Below are 23,182 nucleotides of genomic sequence, written 5' to 3' on the forward strand. Positions count from 1 at the left end.
GCTCTTCTGTGTAGATCATGCTGGCTTCAAATTCACAGAGGTTCTCCTGTTTCTGCCTCCCCAGTGTTGGGATTAAAGATATGAGCCACCAACCTAGCAAATCTGGAGCTTATTATTTCCTGAAGTGAAGTTTACATCTCTGCATTTCACTGCCCATCTGGTTATTATGGTCAAGGGTTTGTTTGTTGGTAAGAGGTCTATGTACTAAAAATGGGGGCGCTAGTACACTTTCAGATGTCTCTAGACTGTAATACGTTAATGATAATCTAAGAAAACATTCAGTCAGAATTTGTCTGCTGTACTAAAAAGTGAGTGTCAACAACTGATATAAATTGGCTATGTAATTATTCAGGCTGCAAGAGGGTTTTCCATCACAAAATTTTAAATTATTAGTAACAATATACAGTGCACTTGTAACCAATTTTAAAGGTTCATCGTGCCCACTAATTTGCTTTCTTTGTATCCAAGCAATACTTAAAATAAACAAAAAATCATGACAATCAGTAAACAGTTCTTTGAAAATGTGCCCTCTTTGTTGCATGGCAACTATTGATCCTATTATGTGTGTGTGTTTTATAGGCTCTAAAATAATTAAGCACAGGCACAGATTGCTATCTACTTTTTCAAAATGTTAAAAGCATTTAAGTTATTAAGTTTATTCTAATTTGTGCATTATATATTTGTAAAGAGAACATTTCATGCCTACGCAAAGGCACAGTGACCCAAGAAAGGGATGACAATGTCATATCAGTGATTCTCCTTTCTCATGAGAGGACTTTTAGGGAACTTTTTATTCACAGCCTTAATAGCTAACACAGTCAAGACATTCTTATCATTCTCTGGCTTTACTGGCCTGAGCGTGATTTACTGCTGGTTAAACAGTAACATTTATTAAGACATGCTGTCCTCTCAACAGAACGAGACACCCATTTTCACTACAGGAGATTATACACGCCGGGGCCATCTGTGAGACAAGCATTATGTCCTGGAGACACGGCAAGCACTTAAGAAGAGCGGTTACAATATGACACAGGATTCTTTTCATCATGGAATTAACTTTGTAGAAAGCAAGAACACTGATTTTTTCCTTAGTGTCAGATGCTAGGCTTAGCTTAATCTCTGAGCAGAAGAACCAGAATGAGGCATAAAGACCCTTTTGCAATGGGATGTACCTAAAAACCCCAGTGGGATTGGGAGTGTGGAGAGCTTCTCAGGGAAAGGCAGGAACGTTCATGCCATTATTAACGTTCTAAGATGAAGATCTCAGGGGATGGAGAAAATAATTGTCGTATCTCTATCTGGGTTAACTCTACCACAACAATCTCAGAGTTAAAGCACGGGGCATTTAGAGAATGTCTCATAATAAATATCCACAAACTGCTCTTCAAAGAGCTGCTTTCATCTCAAGCTCTGTGATCATAGCTGCCTACATTTCTAGGTCTTCGCCACAGCGCCCAAACTATTCTAACATCTGCACTAAGGACATTTTGGACTATTTGCCTGATAGTTTTGGTGGTGCTGGAATGGAACCCGGGGCCTGGCACATGCTAGGAAGATCATCTTTTTGAGTATTTAGATTTTCGAATGATAAGGACTGGGGAAACAAATAAGAGTAGGCCACCCAACTAAGCACATCGAATGTCATCAAAAACTAGAAGCGGGCGCCTTCCGCAAGCAAGACAAGGTCGGCTACATGGGGTTAGCTGGGCATCTATAGCAACTGCAGCCTATAGGCTCAGATTTTATTCCTCCATGTACACTGTGCTTAACAGTGATATTCTTGACTCAGGGTCTCTTCAGTCCAGGCTGGCCTCAAAGTCATATTCTTCCTGCTTCAGCCTTAACACTGGGTTAGCAAGTGTGTAACGCCATACCCAGATGGTCATCTGGGAGCCTTAATCTAGCTAAGGACAAGGGGGAAAGCACCCATTCACAGCGCGCTAGTGCTGACTGAGGATGTCTGAAAACTGGGAACGGAAGAGACAAATTTACAATCTAGCAGAGCATTAGCAGTGCGTGAATGGCTTTGATATGCTGGGTGACACAGTGCAGGACTGTAAGAGGAGGCAATGGCTTGAAGGGGGCTGAGGTGGCAAGTAATAGGACCCAATCCCCAAGGAGACCCTGCGAGTGGTGGAACAAATTACACAGAGCACAGCCGCACCACGTGGACTTCAGCAGAAAGTCCAGTTCTGGAGCGTCCTGAGGACTGGGTACAGTTCACAGGCTTTGCCTAGCATGGCCTGCTGGGTACAGTTCATAGGTCGGGCTTTGCCTAACACGTGCATGGCCTTATATTCGAAACCTAGCGCCACCCCCAGTTTGCCTCAACAAATGACAAGAAGCTGAGGGAGAAGTCCTGTGCTGGGTACAAGACACAGAGGAAGGAGAGAAGGGCAGAGAGGCCAAGGCTCCAGCCCAGGGTGGTTCCAGGCATCAGAGGAGTACTGAAATTTGTGGCAGGGTTTCATCACCCCTCCATTGTGATAGGGCTGTGCATGTGGAGAAAGTGGGGACTAACAGCTTAAGAAGCGTGACTTGCTCTATTAGGATGTATTTAAGTTGTTCATTGTTGAGACTCTGAAAATACAGCAAAGTCCAAAGACCATAGTGCACATTTTTCGTGCTCTGAGAGCAAATGGTTCTTAGTGGTAGACAGAGAAATGCTCACTCATTTAACCCTGCCAGAGTAAACTGGTCAAATTTTCCTAACTAATAATTTTAAATCACATCTATTCTCTTGTCTTAGAAGCAAAGAAGTGAGAATTATTAGTAATTCTTTAACAAATATGATCAAATACAGATTCTGACACTAGATGGAAAAAAGTAAATATTTAAAGATTAAAATTATGGTTTTCTGTGTAAGAACCGAGAAATATCCTAACATTACAAAATTTCAATTTCTATTTTTTATTTTCCCTTTTTATTTCGTATCATATTGTCTACTATTTTGGAAAATGCATATATCTTAAGTATATTTGGAATGGGAAATTCCGAATGGAACCAGAAGTATTCAGAGTAGCAATGAAATCTATCTGGACCAGCCTTCTGGCAGAAGGACAGAGTGTTTCTAAAGCAGACAAAACACGCGCTGATGAGAGCCAGGGTCACCTTCTCTCTCCAGCTCTCGTCGCTCAGCAGCTTCTGTCTCAGGGTTTCCTGCATCTGCTCGATGCTCTTCTGATGGGCAGCCAGCATCAATTCCCTGAAAGCCACAAGACTGACAGATAAGACAGGACTCCAGCCTCATGATCCTCCCCAGCTGCAATGCCTGTCTCGGAGGCTATACTCCCCCAACATAATATGCATACGCGCTTTAACAATGCAGATATTGCTTTTGGATTGAAATCCCAGAGTCACCTCGGCCCTGTCCTTTCCTCTGCTTCATCACATTCATTCATGAGCCACTGGCCAGAAGAGAAGCCTGGACAATTTAAAAACTGAAGTCAAGGGCTAAGGAGGTGCTTTCCATACAAGTGTGGAGACCTGAGTTCAGAGCCTCGGAGCCTACAGCATGGCAGCATGGGTCTATAGTATCAGAACTCCTACAGCAAGATGGGAAGCAGACACAGCATCACAGAATCCTGTGAGCCTGTTAGCCTAGTATGTGCAGGGTGAACAGAAGATGCAGGCTCAAACATGGTGGGACGTGAGCTGCAATACCTGAGGTTGTCCTCCATCTATGTGCAATGGCATGTGCATACATGCACACGCATGTACACACGCACACACACACATACACACGCACACACCTACACACAGAGACACACCCTTCACACTATGCACACAAGATTTAAAACAATCCCTCAAGTCATATCAAGTATCTTTTCAATCACACCACAGTAAAATTAGAAATCAGTAGGAAAAATTTCAATAGTATACAAACAAGAGAATGTTAAATAAAGTATTCTTGAATAACAATGAATAAATTGAATGTTTTCCATTTCTTGAAGCAAATAAGAGTGGAGACACACATATCAAAGCTACGTGATGGGGCAAAACAGGGTTGAGAGGCTGTTCACAGTAATCAGTGACTGTGAACGAAACAGAAGATACATAGCCTCTGGCTGCATGTCACAGAACTGACAAACCAAACCAAAATTAGAAGGAGAAAGATAATAAATATCAGATTATAAGACAATGAAGTAGATAATGAAAATACAGCCATAGTTTGCTTTCTATTGCTAGGATGACCACAAGCCAGAGTAACTCTGGGAGTAAAACGTCTACTTGATTTAGACCTGAGTCACAGTCAGCACTGAGCAAAGCCAAGGCAGAGACCTGGAGACAGGAACTGAAGCAAAGACCATGGAGGAACACTGGTTTGCTCTCCATGGTCTCAGTTTACTTTCTCATGCAACCAGTACCACCTGCCCACGAGTCACACCACCCACACCAGTCATTAATCAAGAAAATGCAGGGCTTGATTCAAGGTGGCGGTAGTCGCGGGGCTGCGGGCAGGTCCAAGGAGCCTGAGAAACCCACGGAGGCATCAAGGGGAAATTAGGTGGCAGGTGCTAGACCTGCAGATCTATGCAGCACTACCTCCAAAACAACGAAAAATGGCAGGTCTCAAAAGAAAAAAGAAAGAAAGAAAGAAAGAAAGAAAGAAAGAAAGAAAGAAAGAAAAGAAAAAGAAAAAAGAGAAGGAAAGGAACAGTCCAGACAGGAATTTACTGAAGAGAGCCCTTAAAGATTGTGGTACAGATGCTGAAGGGTCGCTCTCCACAGTTGATGGCTTCTGGTGGGAGTGGGAGTGGGGGAGACCTCAGTTTTCTCTAAGGGACAGGCTACTCCAATGAGTATATGGGAAACATAAATTGGATTTAATGTATTTTTCTTTTTAGTGGGGTGGGGAGGAACAGAAGAGTGGGGGAGTGCACCTGGGAAGTTTGGGAAAAGAGTGTGGTTGGGGAGAATTGTATGAAATTCCCAAATAAATATTAAAAATATTATGTTGGAAAAAAGGAAAAGAGAAAAGAAAATGCCCCATGGACTTGATTAAAGGCCAGTATGAGAGAGGTAATTTGTTTTTCTATTGAGGTTCCCAGTTGGCCTGATCTTGTGTCAAGTAGAGAAAAACCAAATTGACTCGAATACCAAAGATGAAAACATGAAGAGCTGAGGACTGGATGGCTTGGCGGTCAAAGCGCATACTGCTCTCTGAGGCCCGCACTGGCTCTTAGCCCCACCTGTGGCTTGCAACCACCTGGAAGTACAGCTCCTCGGGATCCAGCGTCTGCTTCTGCTCCCCAGAGTGCCTGTGACTTAAGTCACACACCTCTACCCCCTGTACACTGAAGAAAAGGCCTTAAATAAATAAGATATGCTCAGCAAACTCTTTTAATACCAGCATAAGCAGATAGACTTCTGTGAGGTCAAGGCCAGTCTTGTTTACATAGCAAGTTCCAGGACAGCCAGGGATACAGAGTCCCTAATTCAAATAAGTAAATAAATAAAAATCAGAGATGAAAAGAGACATTGCAATGGATACCACAGAAATGGATAATTTCCTGAACCTATACACTTTACCAAGGCTGAACCATAAAACAGAGGAAAGCTGAAGAGATCAGTAACAAGTAATGAAACTGAATTTAAAAACAGTCTCCAATCAAAGAAAAGGCTAGGACAAGACAATTGCACTGCCGAGTTCCACCACACATTTAAAGAGGACTGATGTCTAGTTCTTCCTCAGCGAGTCCACAAAATGGGACGAGTATGACATAATCTCTCCAGCCACAGCCAGTGATGCCAGGCTTATCCTGTTGTAACCCCAACCACACAAGAACACTCACTAACAGGTTAATTACCTCATGAACATAGATATAAAAATATTCAACAAAATATTAGCATATATAAAAAAGAATATTATCATTATTCATAATAGTTAAACATATGTAAATCAGTAAGCAAAATAAACCATCAAAATGAAGGACAAAAACTATTTGATCACCACAATTCATTAAAAATGCCTTTGATAAAATTAAACATTCCACAGTAAACAAGTTAGGTAAAGAACATATATACTTCAACATAGCAATGGCAAATATAATAAGCTAACATGTAATTTGTATTTCATGAGAAAAGGCTAAAAGTGTTCTTTCATAGTACCTAGAACAAGACCGTCACTTGCGTCCAACACAGTACTGAAACCCCAGGCAGAACAACCAAGCATGGCAAAGAAATGAAAGCATCTGAATTGGAAAAGAAGATGTCAGACTGTCGCTATTTGCAGATGACATGGTCTAATATATAGAGAAACTCAGACTCCACCAAACACCTATGGGAATTAATGCACAAGTTTAGCAAAGTTGCAGGACACAAAGTGTAAAAGTTAGTGCTGTTAAATGCCCATAGCAAATTGTCTAAGACAGACATCAAGAAAGTTACCTTATTTTTCAGTAATTATAAAAAATAAAACGCAGCCGGGCGGTGGTGGCGCACGCCTTTAATCCCAGCACTTGGGAGGCAGAGGCAGGCGGATCTCTGCGAGTTCGAGACCAGCCTGGTCTACAAGAGCTAGTTCCAGGACAGGCTCCAAAACCACAGAGAAACCCTGTCTCGAAAAACCAAAAAAAAAAAAAAAAAAGAAAAAAAAAAATAAAACGCACAGGAGTAAATCTAACCAAAGGGGTGAACAATCTCTACAATGAAAACTATACAAAATAGTATTTAAAAATTGAAAAGACACAATAAATCAAAATACATCCTGTGTTTATAGACTAGATGAATCAATACTATCAAAATGTACATATCACCAAAAGTTGTCTTAGAGATTCATTACAATCCATAACAAAGACCTTCTTCAGAGAACCAGGGAAAACAACCCTGAACAATGAAACTACTAGAAGAAAATGTGGAGGAAACTTTTAGGACATATGAATGGGCAAGGTCTTTTTTTTTTTCTTTTTTTCTTTTTTTGGTGGCAAGACCTGAATATCACAGTAGAAATAAAAAGTAAGAACTGACAAATGGGATTACGACACAGCACAAAACGTGTGCAGAGCAGAGGAAGCAGCCTTCAGGGTGAAGAAGCAGCACACATCATGGGAGGCCATACTGGTAAACCACACATCAGACAGGGAGTGGATATCTAGATAGAAGGGATTCAAATAACAACACCAACCTGATAAAAAATGTACAGTAGACACGTCTAAAAAGAAGACGGGCAAGTGCCTCAACAGGTGTGTGCACAGTGCTCAATTCCCCAGGAACGCAGATGAAAGCGGATGTGAGCTATCAATGTGTCCCCATGAGAACGGGCTGTTACATAAAGAGAGGAGAAAAGGGAGTCCTTTCTCAGTGTCGCTGGGAACGTAAATCAGTGTTGCCATTTTGGAGAACAAGATGGAAGGTCCTTAAAAAAAGAAAACAACTAAAAATAGAAGCACCATATGGTCCAGCTCTCATTGCTGGGTGTATATCCAAGGGAGGGGGACCAGTGTGTCAAAGAGATGTCGGCACTCCAATGTGCACCGCAGCAATAGCCAAGAAATGGAAAGAAGCTAGCGTCCATCACATGACCACAGAAAGCCTGGCAATGAAACACAATGGACAGCAGTGACCATCCGTGACAAGGTGGCAAGAACTGGAGATCACTGTGTTAAGTGAAAGAAGGCAGGCACATAAACACAAGAGCTGCATGACTCCACTCACGTGTGGGTTACACAACCTTGATCTCAGAATCTGAGGACAGACTAGTGGTTACCAGGCGCACGAGAGGCCAGGAATTGAAAGGGGGAGCAACACTCAGTCAGTGGTGATGACAGATTGCTGAGCAGCAAGAGGGTCTGGGGTGCTAATGTTAATTGTGTGCCGCATTGCAGAAAGCCGGACGAAAGGATTCTGAAGAGTTTCACCAGGACGTGATCAATTTTGGAGGAAATTGCTATGTTTAACCTAGCCACACATCTAAAGTCAGTTAAGAAGATACAGTAGGTTCTCCTCTAAGATCATGGTCTCACTAGTCACACAGTTGGTTAAGATTCCCGCACCAGGCATGGTTTCCCGCTTGTTAAGACAGCCTTCAGTTCAGTTAGGACGTGGTTAGTTACGGACAACACGCGAGCATCAATGTCTGCAGTTGGGTGGCATCAATGCCTGCAGTTGGGTGGGATTATGACCGTTTCTCCTTCAGCAGCTTGCCCTGTACCCAGGACTGTGAGAGCAGTCCTCAGGGAGGAGGCTTTCAGGTCAGCTCCAGCTCAGTCCCTCTCAGGCCTGTGTCCAAAGCACGTGATGTCTTCAGCAAGCTTCTGGGGAAGCCACCAAAAACAATGACAACAGCTTACATTGTTTGGGGGACTCTCTCAGACCCCCTTGGCTAACATCTTGAAAGGAGGTTTCTCCTGCTTGGTACTGGGGAGTGGGGGTATTAGATTAGACAATCTACAGCTGTTGGGAGGAGTATCATCACCCCAAGTGCTATAATGTCACTTAAACCACATACATATGTATTTGTATATCTGTATTGTATGTGGCTTTAGGGAAATATAAAATGATTCCCTATGTCTTTTTCAAGCATCATATGTGCTATCTATTCCTCTTTCCTCCCTGTTCCCACTCTCTTAAACCAGAATAATTTCTATGTTCACTCTAAACATTTATCCTTCTGCCCACTGATAACTGGAACTCTCACCCCTCATCAAAAAAGATTCTTTATGAAGCAGAAAGAGACGGTACAGAGAAACACAGATAGTCAAAATGCAGAGTAAGAACTGGCTGTGGGGTACCCGGCCACAACGGATCCATCTACATCACAGCTCCAGCACCTTAAGAGCAAGGAGCACCTCAGAAGACAGAAAGATCCTAAGAGACAGAAACCATGGAGTCTCCTATGAGACTCCCTTCTAGTTATCATAGGGACGCTACACCCATAAATCTCAACAACATGGCTGCCTACATGGAACTTGAACAATTAGTTCACATCAGAATTTTATATTAGGCTTAGAACTCTCTTATTTAAACAAAAGGGGGAGGTGCTGTAGGAAATCCTACAGCCAGTAGTTACCCGCCCACTGGGGCGTGGCCTCTTATACTATTTATGCAAAACAGAAGCTCTAGAAAATCTGGGAGGCTCTGCCCAGTTTCTAGTGCTGTGACTAGAGGCTCAAGGAGGATGAAACACATCCTCATCCAATAGCAGACACACACTGCCTGCCTGCTCCTCTCTCCGGGGATGCAATAGTTCTTCTAAATTCATAGACATACATACACACAATTCTCTCATTGTCAGAAGAAATGAAGAGAGAGAGCAAATGGCTGAGGTGATACGCTTCACAAGTGGCCACGCTCGTGCAAGGCAAGACTTTCTATGTTGTAGTGTGCTGCCTTTCTTTAGCAGGCTTCTCAAGGGAGCTGCTGCTGACTACCTAACCCTCTATCCCGCAATCTCACCAGATTCCTTCAAACGAACATTTTTAGTGTTGACACAATAGGCAAATTAGGATGTACTTGCAATTAAGGCTATTTATTTTAAAAAGCTAACTTTAATTCTCAGTCCCCAAAGAAAATGAGACTCTAATTTCTTATATAAATGCAAAATTTTAGGTTCCCTTAATTATAGTTAAAAATGTAGCTGCAAACAAACGTCAAACCAGAATGCCAAAACAACAGCTTTAAGTCCCATTTCACAAGTTGTTCTTTTAGAGATGTCTTCACGTTGTCAATCAAAGAGATAATTTTGATTTTGCCACGGCTCCTGCCTCCATTAAAAACAGCAAGTGTGTGGTAGCAGAAGAAATTGGGCAAGTGAGTTGTTCTCAAACCTGTCGATGGATAGCAAACCAGAGATAATGGTGAGACCGGGAGAAAATTTTGTTCCATTACTGAAGATAGCACAGCACTTTTCTTGGTAATGCTATGCTCTAACAATGACGTCACAGTGGAAGCACCCCAAGGGTTAATTATTTTACATCTTAGAAACAACGCAGGGGATAGTGAGTTCGACAGCTATCTGCTGAGTACCTACATGGTAACAGTAGACTATGAAATGATAATTCAGGGAGGCAGTGGCCTAAGAAGAGATGAAACAGAAGAAATAATACTTCAGAGTGTCTGTGACAGACAAGGTGAGAGCCAGATGCTTTAGCTTCCACAAAAACGTTAGCTGGTATTAGTACACCCAGTTTGCACACAAGGAAAGGGGTTAACATGGTTGAGTTGTCCAAGCTTGACAATGGCCACGCTGTGATGTAAATCCGTGTTTACCCAACTCAAAAGCCCACAAAACACAGAGGCCTTGTTTTACCACCGAATTCCTTGCTATTGTTGTTGTTTGAGACAGGGTCAAACTATGTAGCCCTGGTTGGCCTGGCCTGACTTGCAGTGATCCTCCTGCCTCAGCTCCCTCCATGCTGGGATTACAGGTGTGTAGCACTATGGCCAGCTATGAGTCTTTTCAGTTTATATGATATTAAATATGTCTATTCACTTTCCTTTGCTTCTAAGTGTTTTTGGATTTGTTCCTGAAGGGTGAATCTTTATCACACTGTTGACAATGTAAATCATGTATACACAGACTAATCCTCAGAGGAGGATGGCAGAAACATTTAAAACAGTGGTTCTCAACTTGAAGGTCGTGACCCCTTTGGGGTTACATATCATAACAGATATCCTGCATAACAGATATTTACATTATGATTCATAACAGTAGTAAAATATAGTTACGAAGTAGCAACGAAATAATTTTATGGTTGGGGTTACAACATGAGGAACTGTATTACATGGTCACAGCATTAGGAAGGTTGAGAACCACTGATGTAAAAGATAGGACGAGCTCAACCACTGTGGCCGACAGCGTTTGCCTCATTAACCCCGCATCATTGAAAACAGGGAATCCTAGACAGCATAAGAATTCTTCAGATGACCAAGGTCCTAAACCTTCTGAAGTTTATCTATTTCATGGCATCTTTTTGAGGATTATAATTCTGTGCAGTCTCCATAGAATACATAACTGCTTTCAGACAATGGGCAATCATTATGCTCACTGGTTATTAACCCATATTATAAAGATAGGGAGGACACTTCTGAAGTTATTGACATATTTAGGGCCAGCAGTATATACTTCTAATGTATCTCTAATAGACACTATAATGTTTGTCTAAGTTATAGTGATTTTGAAGTTTCTCTGTCCATACACAAGTTTCCTTTCTGCTTATGCATGTTCAATTTTCCAGCATTTATTCCTTTAATAAGTCTGGTTTGTTTACATTTCTTGCTTATAAAACTGCAGCTTTTAATATGCTATCCAATCATGAAATGAAGAAGAAAATATACAATACTGAATACGATATAATCATGAAATGAAGAAGAAAAGGAGTTGATGAAGAGTAGGTAGGCACAAAACACCACTGCAAGAATCAGGCTACTGGTATCTCAAAGAGAAGGAATGTGGGCGATGTTAGCTCTGAGCTGGTATTTGGAGGAGTAGAAATAAAACCAACCCATGAAGCACCAGACATGAGCCTTGTTTCTTAGGGAATCGTGAAGATCTGCTAGCCTGCAGTACACACAGATGACTCCCATAGTCTACCACTCTGTTGGGGAGAAAGAGTTCTGAGCAACAAACCCAATTACCTAATTAAATATGCCTGATATCTACCGCTGCAGCCCTACCCAAGATTTATTCTCAGAAAATAGCTATAATTATGATGGAGAACTAAAAACAAAATCATAAAATCATAAATAGTACTAAACATTAACAAAAACTTTTAATCAGATTAAAATGATAAGAGAGAGTCAGCAAATGATTGCTAAAGGCCTGGCAAGCTGAGTTCAACCACTGTACCTGCATAAAAGTGGAAGGAGAGAACCAGTTCCACAAAGGTGTCCTCTGACCTCCACATGTATGCTGTGGCATGTGTGACAACACACACATATATGTGCACACACAAACACACACACACACCAAAAGCAAGAAATACAATTTCCTTTAAATTATACAATAATAAAAGCAGACAATCAATTATCAGCTTCCTATGTGCAGAGAATAATAAAAAGTAAAAGTTTTTGTCCTTATGTGGCGTGTACTATCCTAGAATGAAAAATTAGACCACTACATGTAAAAAGGAATACTCTCTATGTCCCAATCTAAACGTCAACAACAGGGAAATCCAAATGTTATGCTATCTGTTAGATATACAAGTGAAACAAAACGGTTCGGAAAGAGTGAGAGAAGACATTCTCAGCGAATTGAAACATGAAAGAAAGCAGAGCTGAAATGTTCTTATGGAAGAGGCTCGTGTAAAGATGCCGAATGATGAGAACGAAAGCGCCTGAGAGTCTGGCCGGCACGCCTGTAGCACCATTAATTCCACCTGGGCGGAAACCTCGTAAAGATCGCTAGAGGGGCAGTGAGAAGGAGGAGCTGAAAGATGGAAAAGGGGTAAACAGCAAACAAACATTTTTATGCTAAAAATAGAACTCACCAAGTTTTGGGTGAGGTTACAACTCTTTACGAATGATCAAATTTGAGTACAGTTCTGACAGTAAAGCCAGCTGATGCCATCTCTGCTTTGGCTACCTGGTAAGCTGAGATCCAGCTTAATCACTTGAAAGTGAGGGACCGAATTTACATATGAAATAGGCCCTTCCTTAGTCCTGACCTTGCTGTTATGATAATCCACACTGATGTTTCAAATATATACTGAATACTTATTTAAGGATAAATTATCTTTAAGGGATTATTCTTGACTGCACCTTTCATTTTTCAGAGTTAAAATTTCTTCCTGTGTCCGATGCAGGAGAGTTTTAGTCATCTCTAGCTCATTTTCCGCAAGGTTGATCCTTCTTTTTAGATCCTCCCCTTGCCTTTCTTTGGTCGTCAGCTCTTGCTGTAGAGTTTTATATAGTTGTTGACAAGTCAGTAAGGAGTCTTCTTTCTCTTTGAGTAGCCTACTGTGCCTAAAAGGGACAGGAAACAAAGGATCACAAGCATACGTTACATACTATGATTCTATAGTTATACTATGATTTTACATTTATACTATGGTTTATATTTGTACTATGATTTTATAGTTTGAAGAACTTTCATCATAATCATAACTTAAAAACAGATGTGAAGAATATGAATATTTCCATGACATTAAGTTTTTCCCTTTGTGGTAACTAATTTCATTGTCATCTTGGCTGGATCGAGAATGATCACCGTCTATAACGGTGTTTCTGGAAAGGTTTAGGAAGGAGGGAAAACTCACTTTGAATACAAGCAAAACCATTCCATAGCCTGGGTCCAGACTGAATAAAATAAAGAGGAAACTGGGCTCCGGTAATTCACTGCTCTCTACTCCCTGACTGGAAGGTGGAATTAGTTGCCTCTGTTTCTGAACCAAACTTACTCTGCCACCATTGGCTGTATTCTTTTCAAAAATGCGCCAAAACAAACCCCTGCATCCTTAAGTTGCCTTTTTTAAAGTACTGTGCTCAAAACAATGAGAAAAGTAACCGGAAATTGGTGCCAAGGAGTGAGGTAAACAGACCATGTGGTTCTTAGGACTTAAGAACTGGTTTGTGGGAAGAACGTGGAGGAGTTTGGAAGTTGGGGTGAGAGAAGCCTGTGACTGCTGTAACCAGAGTGTAACTGACCGTTCCTAGTTGAAAACCAGAAGACTGGAACTGAAGTGTAGTGGAGCCCTGAATTGTCTCAGACAAGTGTCTCAGAGAACAAGGAATCCTTTGGGAACTTAGCAGGGGGCATTCCTGTTATATTCTGGAAAAGAACATGGCTTCACTCATGACTTGAGAACTTGAGGGAGACTGAATTCAAAGCCAAAGAGCTACTTTGTTAGGTGGAGAGTATGAGAGGATGGGACAACGTTCAGGCTGTGCCGTGGTTACCGATCACTGCCCTTACCCAGGTCTACAGTGACAGGCAGTGACAAGCAAGGCGGAATGATAGGAAAAACACACAGCTTGGTGAAGAAACTGTCAGTTTAAAGCTGCTGACAAGGCAAGTGCAGCCCAAACAGTTTAACTGTTAGACATTCAGACCGTTCAAAAGAAGCCTCAAACTGTGTCAGTGGGGAAATGGGAAAGGTATCCCCACCCACCAGAGGCTTTGACTTGTGACAGCACATATTCACACAAAAGGGAGGCCGAACTTAGAGGGCCCCTGACGGGGTTCCCCATTTGAAAACAACAGTCTTGGAAAGTGCCACTCAGATGCAGAAATGTTATGATAAAAAGAGGGTGGTAGCAAAACCAAGCAGTGCCATCTACCTGGTACTGGTACAGGGCTCCCAGGGAGTCATGGACGCTTTCTCCAAACAATCCAGAAAGCTGCTGAGGCTAGGCAATGTGAGGGAAGGTTCAAGTCCCCGCAGGGAATCCCTGAGAGGCTATGGGTAACCTTGGTAAAGCCAATTGCAATGGAGATCGCATGGTACTGAAGAGGCCAGGATATAGGGTACCTGATGAGGAAAGCTACAGGTGTAGCAAGAAGGAAGCCTAAGAGAAAGGCTTCCTGTACTGCATACTTGGGGACAGGAGCTGTGCAAGGTCACCAGAGCCCAGACAGTCCTGTCAGAAGCCTCAGATGGGTGGATGGAACTGTAGCATTTGGTGTCTGTATTGATGGGTTTGACTGGCTTTGGGCAGATCTTACCTTGCTAAAATACCATTCCTCCCCTTGGGATGGGAAGCTTACTCTGTGGTGTTTTATGGTAGGAGTGTGCTGCCTGTTTTTTTTTTTTTTTTTTTTTTTTATCTTATATAGCTCACTTAAAGAGACTTTGGATTCTGGAGCAGTGTTGGGTTGTTTAAAGGGCCGGGTCTGCACCCCGTCATGAAAATGAGACTCCAGGAGCCAGGTAGAATGCTATGACTTTGTAAAGTTTGGATGTCAAGTTGACAAGGGGTGGGGCTGTGACTGTTCCTCTTCATGTCAGCTTGGCAGGATTTAGGAACAGCATAGAAATCCTTCCTTGGGGGCTGGAGAGATGGCTCAGAGGTTAAGAGCACTGCCTGCTCTTCCAAAGGTCCTGAGTTCAATTCCCAGCAACCACATGGTGGCTCACAACCATCTGTAATGAGGTCTGGTGCCCTCTTCTGGCCTTCAGGCATACACACAGACAGAATATTGTATACAGAATAAATAAATAAATATTTAAAAAAAAAAAAAGAAAAGAAATCCTTCCTTGGCGGTGCTTATAAGGCTGTTCCGAAAAATGGCTAACGGAAGAAGAACTACCCTGAAAATAGGCGATGGTACTCACAGGCTGGGGTTTGGACTGAAAGAAAAGGAGAAAGCAAGTTGGAGGCTGTCTTTCTCTCCCTGTTTCCTGACAACGTCCACCTCATGCTCCCACCGCCACGCAGTGGTGTTCGCCCCTTAAGTTGCTTTGTCGGTTGTTTTTGTTGCAGCAAAGAGAGAAGTAGTGACACCAATGTGGGCAGAGACAGAAACCACGGATGACAGAGACACCAGGAGGTCCGAATCAGGTATCACATATATAAGCAAGGAAACAATAGGCAACTGCGTTCTCAATGAAATGACTTAGAAATAAAATTTAAATTCAGATATTAAAATATTAATTACAAATTTGCAATACATACCTTGACTCAGAAATGACAGACTCGAACTTCAGCTTTCTGAGTTCTCTTTGACAGTTATCAGCGACATTAGACTTTTTCCTGAGACAAAAGTATTTGCAATAGTTAAAATGTATTATTTCAAAAGAAAATGTTTTTTTTCTGTATCTTAAAATGTTCATATTATTATTATTATTTAAACATACACTTAACCAAATTACTTCTTATTTGACTGTATTTTTTATTATTATGTATACTGTGTTCTGCCTGCATGTAAGCCTGAACACCAGAAGATAGTATCAGACCTCATTACAGATGGTTGTGAGCCACCATGTGGTTGCTGGGAATTGAACTCAGGACCTCTGGAAGAGCAGCCAATGCTCTTAACCACTGAGCCATCTCTCCAGCCCCCTATTTAACTGTATTTAACTAAGAAGGATACAGTCTGAACATTATCAAACAAGCCCACGACAGAACAAACAAAATGGTATCAACACTGGAAACTGGTCAGAAGGGAAGGGAGTCTAGGGGACAAAGTGACTCTTGGAATGAGATGACCCTATAAAGTCAGGGTGCTTCTTACATAACTGTAAGCCTAGGGACAGTCTCCGTGAGAACCAGGCAGGGGAACGAAACCTCTGGCAGGAAGTGCCAGTCTTCCTGGCCCGAAGAACCAGAGAAAAACGTTCTGAGCAACTTAGCTGCTGGAAAGTGAAGGGCTAAGTCTGGATTGCTTGTGAGAGAGAGCCCCTAAACAAACTCTGCTAGTCTCTGGTCTTCAAGCACAAAAGGCAGGTCTGACACAGCCCAGGAGGAGATTAATAACTGAAGTGAAATGGAGCCTCTGCCCTAGAGACAATCTGCAGTGTGACACCGACCGAGTTACTTGCCCATGCAGTGGTACCGCCCCTGCCATTAGTTTTTCCGTCGACTTGACACAAGCTGGGGTATCTGTCCTGAGTTCCTGCGCTGACTTCCCTTTAAACGGACTGTACACAGCAAACTCAAATAAACCCTTTTCTCCACAAGTCATTCTCGGCCATGGTGTTTATCAACAGCAGTGGAAAGCAAACGAGGACACTGCTTGAGATCAGACCATGAAACAAGAAGACGTTCATAGTGACAACATAATGCTACCAGGCCATTTCCTGCCTGCCAGATAAAAAATCCACACACGGCATCACCACAGTGCTGGGAAAATCAGAACGCTAAAAGTTATACATCCATAGGAGCAGAAGTTCTGAGAACAGGGCGTCCAGCTAGAGATTCACGAACCAGTCACCGAGACGGTCAAAGTTCACTGTGGCCCAGACTGTTAATAAAGTATAAGCATGGTACAAAGGTCCATAAATTAGGAGGCACATTCTGCACAACCGTTTTAGACACACAGGGGTCCCCTCTCCACGTCTATGGCTTTGCGTTCTGAAGTCTGTTACCCTATGACTGTTAAAAAGTAATAAGCTGAGTGTTCCAGAGCTAATTAGTTTTCAACTGCACACAATTCTGACTACCGTTATGAAACCTGCTGTCCCACCCCATCCCACCAAGGGCACTCGTCACTTTGTCCCCTGTGCTCACACTATTGATTCTATCCATCTTCAGCTCTCTTGGTCCTGCTCAGATATCAGATCCACTAGGGTGTTGATCACAGTGGCTGCTTGTAAGCCATCTTTACCTATCAGCCTGGGACCATGTCACAACGTCAGCAGACTTCATCAGGCAGGCCTTGGAAGTATCTCATAAGACAGTGAACGCAGTAAACAGGCTAGGAAACGTAGCTCATTCCTATAACTTTCACTATATTATAACTCGATTTTCCATTATTTATATTACCTTGTGCCTAATATATAAATTAAACTTTATATATTTTAAAATGTATGGGTACACAGGTGTGGTGGTTTGAACGAAAATGGCCTCCATAGGCGTAGACAGACGCCTGAATACTTGGCCCCTAGTTGGTGGAATTATTTGGGAGGAATTGGAAGGTACAGTCTTAGTGTCTTGCTAGTGTGCTCCTTCTCTGCTTCTTGTTTATGGCTCAAGACGTGAGTTCTCAGCTGTCCCTGCTGCCATGCCTTTGGTCCCCCAGCAAGGACTCCAACCCTCTGAAAATTGAAGCCAAATGCTTTCTTTCATAAGTTGCCTTGGTCATGGTGTTTTATTACCACAATATAAGACAGTAAGGAAGTACAGAAAAAACTGTGTATATGCATGTCCATGTGTGCACGTGTGCACATGTGTGTAGGGTTTAATACTAACTACAGTGGTTTAGGACTGCGTCTTCTGTTTTGTTTCTTGAGACAGGGTCCTGGAGCTCATGTAAACCAGACTGGGCTGGAGCTCACAGGGGTCCATGGACCTCTACCTCCCAAGTGTTGTGGTTAACAGAATACTGCTACTATACCTCACTAGGCACTGGGTCCTGAAGCACAGCCCTTGTAGCTAAGGGGTGGGCAACTACTATGTTAACTACTAATTGATACATTCCAAAATACTGTAAAGGAATCTGTTCCTTTTCCTGCATTCATGAAAGCAAAGACAACCTTCAGGAAATTTACAAGCACACTGAATGAAGCAATCTTCTACACGAGCCTCATTCTCATTCCTGGGCATTCTTGGCAGGGGCTGCAAATAATTTTGTCAACTATTCCTTTAGGTAATGTAAACCCATGCCAAGGGTGTGCGTTCATATTTAATATTAAAGGGGTCATTTTCATGGCCACATGTTTAATTTCATAACTCATAATAGTTTATTTTTCATAACAGTTAATTTTTCTTTTAAGAATGTATTTCTGAATATACTTAGTGGATAGCAATTATACTAAGTCTAATGTCTTCTGCTTGCTAATTTGAATTTCTTAAGGAGTTAAAGGTTTTCTGCCTGAACTCTTAGTCACTATTGGGAAGTTTAGCCTTGCTAGAGGAAGTATGTCACTGGGGGCTGGGTTTGGGGGTTTCAGAAGCCAAGTCAGGCCCTCTCCCTCTCTCTCTCTCTCTCTCTCTCTCTCTCTCTCTCTCTCTCTCTCTCTCTCTCTCTTCTACCTGTGGATCTGGATGTAGAACTCTCAGCTCCTTCTCCATCAATATGTCTGCCTGCACATTGGTACACTTCCTACCTTGACAATAATGGATTACACCTCTGAACTGTAAGCACCACCAGCACCAATTAGATGCTTTCCTTTATAAGAGCTACTGTGGTCAAGGTGTCTCTTCACAGCAATAAAACCCTAACTAAAACACAAGAGCATCCAAACCCCTGATAATATCTCTGAGCCTCTGGATCAAGTAAAGCAGTCATTACCTCACTTCAGTGACAGTCACCAAAGCTTCCTAACTGATAAAAATAAAATAAAAATATAAGTCAATTATAACATATGATAATGCTGGGGACGTGGCTCAGCTCACAGAACACTGGTTTAACATGCACGAAGCCCTGGGCCCCATTCCCATCGCCACATGAATTGAGCATGCCTGTAATCCCACTTAGAGATGGAAGCCAGAGGATCAGAAGTTCAAGGTCTTTCTTTGCCACCTAGCATGTTCCCAGTTGATCTAGTTAAAAGAAACCCCGTCTCAAAAACATGCAAAAGAACATAACAATGTTGATAAACTACAGAAGATATTTTCTTAATAACCTTATGTAGGAAAAGCTAGCCAACTCTATTCATTTGTGAACTGCTTTTTCTTTCCATGTTAGAACACAAAAAAAGAACTTACATCCAACTATTTTTAAAAAGCACATATTTTATTCTTTATTTTTGTTTTACTTAATTTGTAGTGTTAAGGATCAAGCTCAAGGTCTCTCATGGGTAAGGCAGGTTCTCTACTATCTAATCCTAAAACAATGTAAACAACAAAAGAATTACAGTAAATTGAATAAATAAAGGTCACTCCTATTTCCAGCACTACCAAAACCAGAATTAAAAATTTAAAGAAGATTCTATAGCATCTTCTAATTTCTAAAAGCCCAAAGAGGTTTGAGTATGTATAGAAAACCTCTAATTTATTAATCAATTTTTTTAAAAAAATTAGACCCATTTATTTTATGTGTATGAGAGTTTTACATGTATGTATGCATGCATGCCACTTGTGTGTCTAGTGTCCTTCAGAGGTCAGGCGAGGGTGCTAGATCTCCTGGAACTGAAATTAAGATGGTCTTGAGGTATTCTGTGGGTACAGAGAACTGAACCCTGGTCCTTTGCAAGAGCAATGACTGCTCCTAACTGCCGAGTCAAGTCTCCTGTCCTCTGCACATCATCGGCCAAAACACAACTTCAGTTCTAATCTATTAAAAAGTAGTATCTGCAGGGACCTGCTGATCTCTGTGCACAGTGAGGCTTGCTGGGCTTTGATCCTAAGTGCCCCCCACACCCCATTAACTCCAAAGCTAGAAACGGAAAGCAGGTGGAGCTCAGATGAAAGAGGCACAGGCGTGCGTAGAGTAAGGTTGTTAACACGAGGAACTGTTTTCCATGGCCCGTTTCTAAGCCACATTTTCGAAAAGTGGGTGCTGGCTCTGATCTATCTCTGAAGCAGGTCTCCTTCTGTAAGACAGTGAAGTCATACTATATGGTGAAGTCTCACTGTATATCCGCAACCCTGCAGCAATTCCCTCAGAAGCCATCAGTGTGATGACTGCCATGAGGTGCCTCACTTCCTCTGCTCTGCTCTGCGTTGACTCCTACCACGTCTCAGAACTCAGGTTACAGTTAGGACAAAATACAACTGACAAAACAGCACAGGGCTTGAGTTAATGGTAAATGGAATGACTCCTGGTATATGCAAAGGATTCTGTGCAAAACTACTTTGGAGAAAGATTTTAGTCTGTGTAGTCAACAGTAAGCTTTACTCTTCTTCTTCCATTTGACTTCTTTTACTTTTCCAAGAATCTGCCTATAAGCTGAATTTTGGCATGATCACAAATTCTCTCTTAGCTTGGCCAGGTGCTGATACTATTTTCCTACTCCTGACCTGTGACTTCTTCACTGCTCAACCTTTTTTTTTTTTTAAGATTTTATTTTAAATTGTGTGTGTGTGTGTGTATCTGTGCAGATGAGTACAGAGACCCATAGAGGCCAGAGGAGTTGGATCCCTGGAGCTAGAGTTACAGGATGTTCTAAGCTGTCTGACATGAGTGCTGGGAGCCAAACTGCGGTCCTCTGAAAAAGCAGTATATTTCCAGTATCCAGTATTTCCCCTCTCCCCTCCACACTTCTGGAGCTCCAAGAAGTGAACATTGGGCCAGTGAGATGGATCAGAGGTAAAGGCACAGGTCTCTAAGCCTGAAGATCTGAGTTCAATCCCTGGGGCATACACGACAGAAGGAGGGGACTGACTGACTCTCGTAAGCTGTTCTCTGACTTGTGCCATGGCATGCAAGTGTGCACACACACACACAGTACACACACAGAGTAACAACAACTACAGTAATTATAATACCCAAAGAAGCAAATGTCACACAGTAGTTGTGTTCTGATTACAGGGCTGCCATAAGGACACAGTCCTCCTGATACGGACAGTGTCAACAGGGAGTTCTCAGTTGTGCACTTGTCATCGTGTCTCTTTTTCATGTTTCTTATTTCCCAGAACTTACTTCCCATAGAAAAGCATCAAGAACTCCCTGTTCTCTGTTTCCTTCACCCCAGCATCCTACACAGGCAGCCACACCTCTGGGCTTGCTGTTATGTTAACTTCTGTTTTTCTAAAACAAAACCCTTGCTACAAATAATCTAACTATACACTAATTTGATTGGACATTTCTGGACTTTGTTCAATATTTGATTAAACACATTGTTCTTAGGAACAGCCATGGTCAACAAAAACATTCGGTCACTAAGCATCCTAAATATTTATATTTATTTGCCTGAACCTTGAGAATACAGGAACTGAAACCAGAGCTCCTAGATCACACACCAAGAAGTAAAATGACATACTTATTTTCAAAGATATTTTAGCATTATAATTATAGATATACCATGTTTATGTAGAAAGTAGTCTTTCAAATTCCTGAAATAAATGGATTTTTAAAACAAATACTGCTCTGGGCACTTTTTATATGTGTATGATACATCTCTCTTCCTCTTTCTTCCTCTCTCTTTCTTCTCTCCCCCACCTCTGTATGCTGCATACCTCTGGTGTGTATAGGCATGCGTGTGTCACGGTGCACATGTGGAGGTCTTGTCTTCCACCATTTATGAGATGGGGATTCTGCTGTCATCCCTTTGTCTTTGCTCATGCCACGCTGGCAATGGCCTCCAGAGGTTCTCCTGCCTCTGGCTCTGCTCTCATCACAGAAAAACTGAGGCAATAAACAGGTGCTGCATGTCTCGCTTTAAATGGGCTCTGGGTATTCAAAACACAGGATTTCACACACTGAGTGCTTGATCCATTGAGCCATTTCCCCACCTTTGAATATTTTATAAGGTCATTTTATTATCATTTGTTTTCCAATATTTCTTCTCTATTTTCATAAAACGTAGTCAACATTTCAAAGGCACTCTGTTTTGAATTTAAAATTAGATATTTTAAGAAATAACAATTCAGAAAATTTAAATGTTATAGACACTAAAGAAATGAATATAAGGAAGAAATGAGATAATTACTTCATCTGAACATCAAGACAAATCACTGATATGTAGCTAGATGGCTTCTATACTTCTATACTCAAGAGGCCAAGAAACAACTCATGAGTTCTTTACAGAAGGACAGAAACACTTTACTGAGATAAAATGGTGACAGATCCTTCAGTATTTAGTCTAAGTCACAAAAGAGCCAAGAAAAGTCACAGCTGACCATCACCTACACAACTGAACCACTGCCCAAAGACGACACACTGGGGTCTTTCCAAAGCCTTTGCCCATCAGTTGACAACCCCCTCTTCAACTGTTGAGTATTGCACCTTACATGAGCATCTCTTTAGAGTTGTCCAGCTCCATCACTGTCTTCTGAAGTCTCAACCCAAGGGCCTCTACTTGACACTGTAAGTCTGAAACGACACAGAACACTCATTAGTATACCAGCGTCTGGGTGTCTTCACAAACTAAACCAGCTCTGCTGGAGTTTCCCTTAGCATCCAAAGCACAACACAGAGAACTTTGTCTGTATGGTTCTATGCAACATGGTCATGGGCCATCAACACCCCACATGCCTTGTGTCTTAGCCCTTTCTCCCCTTACCATCATGATATTTTACCAACACCTAACAGGCTAACTTTTCTACTGTTTTCAAATGAAATTGGTGTTGCTGGCAGATCCTACACATTTCTGGTCATGGCTTACTTTAAAATGTTCGGCCGTCTGAGCTCCCGCTTCTGTTCCCAAATCAACTGACTCTTCTGGGTAGAAAGGAAACAGACAAATCATCTGCCAGGCTCATGGTTGGGAGTTTGTTAACTCTGAGTAGCATCTAAAAGGTGTTTAACAACTTTAAAGGACAAGAGAATATTTTGGAAAACTGGCTTTCACATGTCTTCATCTAGGAAATTTAGGAAGTATTTGAAAAGGATTATCCAATAATATCTTTATATCAAGAATATATTAATTTTTCCTCTATCCCCAGTACCTAAATGTGGGAATGTAGGTAATACAACTGTACATTTACACTTAAAATTTGAATAGATATTATCCAAAGTTTTGCCTATGTACTGTGTCTATTT

At 41.8% G+C, this 23,182-nt stretch overlaps 1 protein-coding gene across 1 annotated transcript in view; it reads right to left on the minus strand.

Moving 5' to 3' along the window:
- The window catches only part of Lekr1 (leucine, glutamate and lysine rich 1), a 130,051-nt gene that overhangs the window by 25,199 nt on the left and 81,670 nt on the right, over nucleotides 1-23,182 (minus strand). Inside the window, exons 7-10 of the mRNA XM_057757128.1 lie at nucleotides 22,432-22,513; nucleotides 15,553-15,630; nucleotides 12,700-12,903; nucleotides 3,112-3,205 (exon numbers count right to left, since the gene is read on the minus strand). Coding sequence (XP_057613111.1) covers nucleotides 3,112-3,205; nucleotides 12,700-12,903; nucleotides 15,553-15,630; nucleotides 22,432-22,513 — 458 coding nt within the window. The remainder of the gene's footprint in view (nucleotides 1-3,111; nucleotides 3,206-12,699; nucleotides 12,904-15,552; nucleotides 15,631-22,431; nucleotides 22,514-23,182) is intronic.

This window comes from Chionomys nivalis, chromosome 24, assembly GCF_950005125.1.
Source record: "Chionomys nivalis chromosome 24, mChiNiv1.1, whole genome shotgun sequence".
In the NCBI taxonomy this organism is placed as follows: Eukaryota; Metazoa; Chordata; class Mammalia; order Rodentia; family Cricetidae; genus Chionomys; species Chionomys nivalis.